Source organism: Pelophylax lessonae (assembly GCF_965119305.1).
Source record: "Pelophylax lessonae genome assembly, chromosome: 2".
Lineage (NCBI taxonomy): Eukaryota > Metazoa > Chordata > Amphibia > Anura > Ranidae > Pelophylax > Pelophylax lessonae.
In genome coordinates, this window is record NC_138769.1 from 22628468 (window position 1) to 22638467 (window position 10000).

The window sequence follows — 10000 nt, forward strand, 5'->3', positions numbered from 1 at the left end:
ATAACCCATTTTTTAAGGTTTTCCATGATTTTTAAAAAAAATTTTTCCAATTTTTTCCAGTATTTTTAGATTTAAAAAAAAAAAAAAAAAAAAAAAAAAATTTTTTTAGGTAATATGGTTTTTAAGATGGGGGTTTTTTTCCCTCCCCTTTTTCAATTCTTTACCAATTACCTTGTTTTTACCAATTACCTTTGGTTTTATTACATACATATATGTATGGAAACTCTTAAATAAAAAAATTTTTTTGTCCTATCCTTCTCATCCAGCATCAGTTTTTGTTTTAATAATCCCGGTATATATATATATATAAAAACCATATGTTTTGGTTTTTATCTTTTGCCTTTTCCTTTTATACTTCCTTTCAGTCATTTATATATATATATTCTTCGACCACTTATATATATATTTTCTTTGCTGTTTTCACCTTATGTTTATATATTTTTGTTTTTTTGGGGAATTTTTCATCCATCCTTCTCATCTATTATTAGTTTGTTTTAATCTGTCTTGGCATTAAAACAATTCTCTAAAAAAATCCTCCTCACTTCTTGCACTTTACACCTCCTTATCTAATTGTTTGATATGGTGTTGACAATATCTACGCCAACCGGTGTCACAATCTTTCCACCACTTATTTATCATTATTACTTTAACATATTTTTATATGTTTTGGCACATTATTTATGTTAAGTATTGACATTTTTTCATAGATCTTTATATATATTTTGGCTGTTCACTAAGTTTGGTATCTTGGTATCTTGGTTTGTCCTTTTCATCCAGCATCAGATAGGCCTAAGAGTGACATAACCCACTTATAATATAAACCACTTGCACTAGGTCACATCACAGAATTTTAAAAAAATTTTTTTTCACTAAATCTTATATTTTGGTTTGCCCTTCTCATCCAGCATCGTTTTAGGCCTATAAGTGATACAACCCACTTACGATATAATCACTTTCACAAGGTTATAATCTTCCCTTTTAGAATAAACACCTCTTTTTACTTCATCCTTCTCATCCAGCATCACTCCCCAAACACCGTTAAAAATCACCCAATGTTTGTTCATCATTTTTTAGACCTATTATCGGTTGGTCCGCCATTTAACGAACAGGCTCACAGTGAGTTATGTCAATAATTTCTTCCTGGTATATATATGAAATTTAAGTATGACAGCTACACAAAATACCCTAACCTTTTATATATTAAATTTCTTCCCATATGGAGTTTATGTAATCAAAATATTTTTATACATTTTTAACCTCTTTTTTAATTTTTTCAATCTGTCCTTTTATATTTTAATTTTTATCAACCTCTATTTTTAATCGAGGTTGACCTTTTTTGAATAAAATATAATTTTTAAAAGAAATATTAAATAAAGGATCGCATTACACTCAGTCACATTAATTTGATCGGATATGATGATAATATGGCCGTTCCCTTGCACATCCTGAATTGAAGCCAGTAGAGGAGCAATATGGCTTCCGGAGTGGGAGTAAAAAGATGGTAGCGCTGACCCATCCCCTCCGTTACCTGGATACGGGCGGCTATAATAAGTCCGGGAGTACGCCTAGTTGACGCCGCTCCAGTTGACGTCCCTCTGACGAAACGCGTAGGGCGGAGTTTGCTACGTACCACGTCACTTCCGGTTGTCGGCCGTGGAACGCGGAAGCATCCCGGCGCGCACCGACTGCATTCTGATCCCGATCATCGCTAATCTACCAGTGAGTGTACTGTGCTTTCTTTATATATTGCATGGATTTACTATTCATTATGGGGCCTTCTCTTGTTGTGAGCATTTAGGGCATAAGTGCCGGCTCGGAGCTGCTCCTTTATCGCGGAGAAGAGACCCCCATCCATATCTGCTGCACAGGTTGTATTACACAACGCCACCTAGTGGCTTTTTTCTACGTATCTTTCTAGCAGCACTCATTTTCTCTTATATCATATACTGCTGCATGAGCTATTAACGGAAACGCCACCTAGTGGACAAGTATATTTTTACTCAGCAGCAAGTATTTATATCCATTTTTACATCACATATGGGGCACATATATCAGGAAATTCATACCTGATAAACACATTTGTGGTTAGGGGTTTACTCCCCTTTTCTTTTCTTTCTCTTTTCTTTTTTTCTTTTATGTTCACTATTATTGTATATGGTACACTTATCACTGTATTGGTTGTTTTAATTTTGTACTTTATTAAACACATTGGTTATGTAATATTTTATTTAGGAGTCTATTCACTATAACATTGGTGACACTTTGATATTTGTGGTATTCACTTCACACTAATAAGGTAGCGCCGATACCAATTATCACATTCTTTCATTATAATTATTTATACCTCACCATCATGGGCAACACCAAAGATCTGTCATAGGACATTAGGGACAAGATTGTAGACCTGCACAAGGCTGGAATGGGCTACCATCAGCAGGAGACCATCCTCCGCACCATCCTCCTGGAGTGATAATTTGCAAATAGAAATAATCCAGAATAACCAGAAAATTTCCCTGCATTCGAGATTTCGCCTCATGGGGTGAGGATGATCAGGAGAAAAGTGAGGGATGAGCCCAGAACTATACAGGAGGAGCTTGTGAATGATTTCAAGGCAGTTGGGACCACAAAAACAAACCATTGATAACACAATACATTGCCATGGATTGAAATCCTGCAGCACCCGCAAGGTCCCCCTTCTCAGGAAGGCACATGTACAGGCCCGTCTGAAGTTTTCCAATGAACATCTAAAGGAGTCAGAGAAGGATTAGGAGAAAGTGCTGTGGTCAGATGAGACCAAAATTTAGCTTTTTGGCATTAACTCGACTCGATGTGTTTGGAGGAAGAAAAATGCTGACTATGACCTTAAGAACACTATCCCTACAGCCAAGCACGGAGGTGGAAATATGATGCTTTGGGGCTGTTTCTCTTCTAAAGGTACCGACCAACTTTGCCAGATTGAGAGGCCAATGGATGGGGCCATGTATTGTATTGTAAAATCTTGGATGAGAACCTTCTTCCCTCAGCCAGAACACTGAAGATGGGTCATGGATGGGTCTTCAAAACACACCGCCAAGGCAACAAAGGAGTGGCTCAAGAAGAAGGACATTAAGGTCATGGAGTGACCTAGTCAGTCTCCAGACCATAATTCTATAGAAAATGTATGGAGGGAGCTGAAACTGCGAGTTGCCAAGCAACAGCCAAGAAACCTTAAGGATTTAGAGAAGATCTGTAAAGAAGAGTGAACCAAACTCCCTCCTGAGATGTGTGCAAACCTGGTCACCAACTATAAGAAACATCTTACCTCTGTGCTTACCAACAAGGGTTCCTCCACGAAGTATAAAGTCATGTATTCCTTGGGGATCAAATACTTATTTTACTCACTGAACTGCAATTCAATTTATAACATTTGTATCGTGTTTTTTTCTGGATTTTTGATTGATATTCTGTCTCTGTCATTTAAAGCAGTGGTCCTCAACCCTGGCTTACAGGGCCCACTAACAGGCCAGGTTTGCAAGATAACTGAAATACATCCCAGGTGATATCATTTGCTGCTCAGTGATTGCAGTACTCTAGTCTGCATCTCCCCAAGGTAATACTTAAAATCTGGCCTGTTAGTGGGCCCTGAGGACCGGAGTTGAGGACCACTGATTTACAATACATCTATGATAAAAGATTATAGACCCTTCATTTCTTTATAAATGGGCAAATTTACAAAATCTGCAGGGGATCAAATAATTATTTTCCCCTCTGTAGTGTATAAAGTTAAGGTCTTCTGTTGGGACACATACACACAGCTAAAAATTTTAACTTATGATGACATTTGAAGGTATTTGGATCCTCAGACCAAACAAAAGTGGGACTTTATGGGCAAAAAATATATTATGCAATTTTATAGTAAAACATATTTTATTCAAAAATATCATAAATAATCCACAAAGAATTTTACAAAATTAGGCTAAGGGCCCATAGAAGTGAAGGTGACAAGAAAGAAGGAAATGTGACATGTGTGAAATGGTGACTTCTCATGTCATTTTTCCACCATCCATGCGTGAATAGACTCTGGATGTAACAGAAAGCATCCGAATACCTGCGGGTTTCGGCTAGGTTCAACGGGTGCCTTTATCAAGGATATCACCATGTCTAAAAAAATACAACAGTATATAGTTATCTGGATGTTTGCTACCAAGATTCCATAAGGGGGTGGAGCAATATTTAATATTGTAGACTTACAATTCATTTTTTTTTATGCAGAGGTGTCGGATCCATACAGGGAGCCTGTCTTCCTCCCCTTCATTCCCTGAGTTGCAGCAAGAACTCATGTATGATAGGAAAGCAGCTCATTTGTAACATTTGCAGTGTGTGGCAGCCATAAAGTGAGTGGATTAAAGCGGAGTTCCGGGCACAAAAAAGATTTTTTTTTTTTGTGCCCCTCCGCTAGGTATGCCTCACCTGAAAAGGAATTGGATAATTATTTTTTTTTTTTTGTTTACTCACCTTTTTATTGAAGATCGTAAATACTCACCTATGACAGCTTCCTCCTCCAGCGCCGCGGCTCACCCCGTCACTTCCTGCCTCGCGATGATTCCTGGGAGCTAAACGTCATAGCTCCCAGGAATCAATGCGCCTGCACCGGCCCCGCTCGTCATTTCCGGGCGACGCCGCATTCCCCTGCTAAACAGCTTCTGGGCATGCCCAGAAGCTGTTTAGGAATGCGGCGCCGCACCGGAAGTGACGAGGGGGCCGGTGCAGTGCATTCTGGGACACGAAGACGCGGAAGAAGACAGAGAAGAGGACCGCGCCGGCTTCAGCTGCCCACAACCGAGATGGAAACGCTGTGGAAGAAAATTTCTAAGTAAATATTTCTTCTTACAGGTAAGTGCGAACCGGGACAGATCAGAGGCTAGCCATTGTGGAATGTGCTAGCCCTGACTGTCCCGGGGGTATGTTCAGAAAAAAATCGTTTCTCTGCCCGGAACTCCGCTTTAAGCACACCAGGGAGCTACCCCTTATGCAAATGTATATACACAGATTTACATAGACACTAATTTAAAACCCATTGTACCTACTTCTAGGATCAGCTGTTTTCCTATCATACATGAGTTTTTACTATAAACTCGCATAATATATTTTTTGCCCATAAAGTTACACTTTTGTTTGGTCTGAGGACCCAAAAACCTTCAAATGCAGTTCAAGGGATGTTGGCAAATCTGTTGAATTTCAGGCTACCTAGAGAAATCGCACCCCCCTAGAACTTATGATTGAAAAAAGAGAGAGGTTTGGGACTTTAAATGAAGGACATGTAGTGTTGGCAGGGAATGATGAAATGGCATTTATTGATACATACAGATATAAACACATGAAAATAGACATAGTCATGTTCATCAAATGGTATACAAGTATAAAAAATATATAATATATATTATTCCCCAAATACAATTGCATAATAATCGACATGGCTGATTCCAAAGAGTATACGTATTTTGTATTAGAGTAATGTAGTCTATAGCAAACATCATAGCCTCAACGCGTTTCGTGGACCCAAATCGCCACTTCATCAGGAGTAGATGTATATAAAAAATCTATAGAAAAAAGGGGATAAGGAATAGAAGCATAATGAAGATGATTGCAATTGAGGGGGGAGATAAAAATATACTGACAAGAGGGAAGAAAAAGGGGGGATAGGCCCCAAACAAACTTCCAACCTTGCATAACAGCACACATATTGCGGCATTGAATTTGGGGAGCCCCAAATGCCTCCCACGGGAGCTGAGGGCACACAGGCGGGCGATCTAGATGAGACACGCCGCACACATGGTGAGTGTGGGCACAGGTGATTGAAGTGAAGAACCGTAGATATGGCAACCGTATACACTTTCTGTAGAGAATATATATATATATATATATGTTGTAAATATATATCAATTAGAGAGAATATAATCTATAATATTAGATGGGTATATACGGATATAGGCTGCCAAAAGAGTAACATTATCATTATATCTCCATTTTTGACATCCTTGCAGCGTTCCCCATTTTTCTATGGGGCATACTGGCTTGTCTTTGTGGGGGTCTGTTCTGTGTCTCCCAGGAGCTGCGATGCGTGCCGCCTGTCCCCCCCCCCCTCCTCCCTCTGGGCAACCGGGTGGGCGGTTCGCCACGCATCGGCGCCACGCCTCCCGCCGACACGTGACGTCATTTTTGGCGCCAACGCGCCGGCGGTTTGTTTTTCCATCTGCAGTGTTTAATAGACGATTCATGGAACGGTCACACTCCAGTGTTCTCCATCTCCTTGATACCGTCTTCCACACACTGCCGTGATGCTGGGCTTACAGTGCAGGGTTAACCTCTGATGAACATGGGGCACTACTTGTTCGAGTCTGGGACATCACGCATGGTATTACCTTTTATCTTTTTATCGCTTACTCTGCAATTCTTCTGTCCTTTTTTTTTTCCCAATTCTATGGTTCTCACTTCACTTTGGTGTATTGGATCTCTTGCAGGGTCCTCTTCTGCACCAAATTCCCTTGTGGTGGTCTTTGTTCTATCTACCTCACTCTTCTACTTCATTTCGGCTAATTCATGTCACATCTATTTTTTGTTTTTATTTCACTCTTGCATCTGGGTCTTTATTCACACGGTGGGTTCACTGTCCTTGTGTACTCCTGTCATCACACCCTTACCCATTGTTTCTATCACACCTTCTGAGTTAACACCTTGGTACTGTTTCACCTGGTCACACCTATTGGATACTCTTTTGGCAGCCTATATCCGTATATACCCATCTAATATTATAGATTATATTCTCTCTAATTGATATATATTTACAACATATATATATATATATATATATATATATATATATTCTCTACAGAAAGTGTATACGGTTGCCATATCTACGGTTCTTCACTTCAATCACCTGTGCCCACACTCACCATGTGTGCGGCGTGTCTCATCTAGATCGCCCGCCTGTGTGCCCTCAGCTCCCATGGGAGGCATTTGGGGCTCCCCAAATTCAATGCCGCAATATGTGTGCTGCTATGCAAGGTTGGAAGTTTGTTTGGGGCCTATCCCCCCTTTTTCTTCCCTCTTGTCAGTATATTTTTATCTCCCCCCTCAATTGCAATCATCCCACCATGCATCTCATTTAAAGTCCCAAACCTTCCCCCCTTTTTTCTAGAACTTATGATGATATATATATATATATATATATATACATATACACACACACACACACACACACACACACACACACACACACACACACACACACACAGGATATATATATATACACACACACACACATACACACACATATATATATACATATATATATATATATATATATATATATATATATATATACACACACACACATATATATATTTATATATACTTTTTGTCTCACTTACCTTGCTAGAGGCCATCAGGCCTGTCTCATAATGATCTTTCTTCTCAGAACTTCTTCTCTCAGCGTGGGGCCTCAGTGATGAAGAGAGCAGCGCTGACGTGATGACGTCAGTGGTGATGTCTGCATCATTACATTGTGAGTGTAGGGGGTCATGGTGGTGGTGCACACCTACCTGCACTCACAGTACGGCCTTTAGGTTGAATGAAGGGTATCATTCAACCAGGAAGACTGAGGACATCTAGTGGCAAAATAAAATGACTGCAGGGGACAGTGCCAGAGCTATTTCAGACACCTTCTGGGGTCAGGTTTTAGGTTGTATACAATGTAAGGCTTATTATTAATCATACCTGCGAGGTGCCTCTTGTTTGGCAGGAGAAGATTCTTCAGTCAATGGGTCACTTTCTTTCCTGCGGGTCACTTTTGGTTTGGTGACGTGGCCCAACAGTTGTGCAGTCATGGCGCTGGCGTTCTTGGCTTCCCCTCTTGCAATCATCAGTCTCTGGTTCTCCATCAGTCCCTGTATCATATCTTTCTGTTCCTGGAGCTGCCGCCTCTGCTCTGAGATTAGCAGCTGCTGAAACTGATGGCGGTTCTCAAAGTTCTCACCTTTACTCTGGAGCGCTGGTGTCCGAGGGGTGACGCTGCTGGGCTGCAGCCGCTGCTGGTTCAGCTCATCGGAGGTGAGAGCCGCGTGCTGCCTGGTTACCTGCCAGGCATGCTTAGGGTTCTTTGGTACCAGGGAGGCCTTGTGGAGGACTGGCGTCTGACAGCCACTGATTGCACTGCTGTTTTCTTCCCCCTGAAAGCCAATATATGCAAAGAAGTGTTAGGAGAGCACTGGCCCAAAATCAGGAGGTAGCTTTCTATCGGCTGGGGTCTCCTCAAGGGTCCCCAGGACTGTCTGAGAAATGTAGAAGGGATGAGTGTGCCACAACACTAGTACGAGTCCAATAGGCTAACCAATGCGTAACCAACGCATTTCGGGGGCTCAGAACTCCCCCCCACATCCAGGCAAAAAATGCAGGGAATGATTTAAAGAGAAAAATCGGACAAAAATGATATTAAGAATTATAAACATAAGGAATGTGGCTGTGGCCTTTTTAGGGTTAGGTGGTAAGAGTTACGGGGTTAGGGTTGCCGGTAAAGACACAGGGGATGGTTTTGACACAGGAAATGGGTCATGGACCCACCCCAAAGGTCAAAGGTCAGGAGTTTTGGGCTCAGAGGTCAAAAGTCATAGCTCCACTTAGTGTTGGGACACCGGAATCGGCGTAGGCTGGCGCAACCAAAATGTTTTCTAAACCACTTCAGCCCTGGAAGGTTTTACCCCCCTTCATGACCAAAGCATTTTTTGCTATTTAGCAGTGCACGGTCATGCAACACTGTATGCAAATTAAATTTCGATCATTTTTTCCCCCACACAAATAGAGCTTTTTATTTGGTGGTATTTGATCACCTCTGCTTTTTTTTTTTTTTTTTAATTATTTATTATATAAATGAAAAAAAAAAAAAAGATAGGACATTTTGAAAAAAAAAAAAAAAAAAACAACATTTTATATTTTCTGCTATAAAACATATCCAAAATATTTTTTTTAAAAATTCAAATTTTTTCATTAATCTAGGCCAAAATGTATCCTGCTACATGCGTTTGGTTAAATAAAAAAAAAAAAAAAAACCCTATAAGTGTATATCATTTGGTTTGCCTGGTATAGATACTGAAATTTGTATATATTTATACTAGTAATGGCGGTGATCAGCGACTTATAGAGGGACTGTGATACTGTGGCAGGCAGCCTGACACGAACTGACGCAGGCTGGGAGGATCACTTACTGACACCGATGTCACCAGTGAATCGAATACAGTGATCAATAATCTAATAATAAAAAAAAAATAAAATAATATACACTGTCACTGTACTAATGACACTGGCTGGGAAGGGAATTGCACGGTAAAGCAACGCTTTACCCAAATTAAATTTTAATAATTTTTTTCCACACAAACAGAGCTTTCTTTTGGTGGTATTTGATCACCTCTGCTTTTTTTTTTTTTTATTTATTATATAAATGAAAAAAAAAAAAAAAAAAGATAGGACATTTTGAAAAAAAAAAAAAAAAAATAACATTTTATATTTTCTGCCATAAAACATATCCAAAAAATTTATTTAATAAATTCAAATTTTTTCATTAATTTAGGCCAAAATGTATCCTGCTACATGCCATTGCTTAAAAAAAACAAACAAAAAAAAAACAAAAAAAAAAAAACACCCCTTATAGGTGTATATTATTTGGTTTGTCTGGTATAGATACTGAAATTTGTATATATATATATATACTAGTAATGGCAGTGATCAGCGACTTACAGAGGGAATGTGATACTGTGGCAGGCAGTCTGACACTGACGCTGGCTGGGAGGATCACTTACTGACACTGATGTCACCAGTGACACCAATACAGTGATCAGTGCTAATAATATACACTGTCACTGTATTTATGACACTGGCTGGGAAGGGGTTAACAGCTAGGAGCGATTAAGGGGTTAAATGTGTGCCTAACAATGTGTAAAGTGTGTGTTATGTGCAGGGCCACTGATGG

The 10000-nt window shown here is 39.8% G+C and overlaps 1 protein-coding gene across 2 annotated transcripts in view; it reads right to left on the reverse strand.

The window, feature by feature from the left end:
• The window catches only part of CCDC191 (coiled-coil domain containing 191), an 87046-nt gene that overhangs the window by 20958 nt on the left and 56088 nt on the right, over positions 1–10000 (reverse strand). For both annotated transcript variants that reach the window (XM_082245472.1, XM_082245471.1), the window contains exon 10: positions 7756–8207. In XM_082245472.1, coding sequence (XP_082101598.1) covers positions 7756–8207 — 452 coding nt within the window. The remainder of the gene's footprint in view (positions 1–7755; positions 8208–10000) is intronic.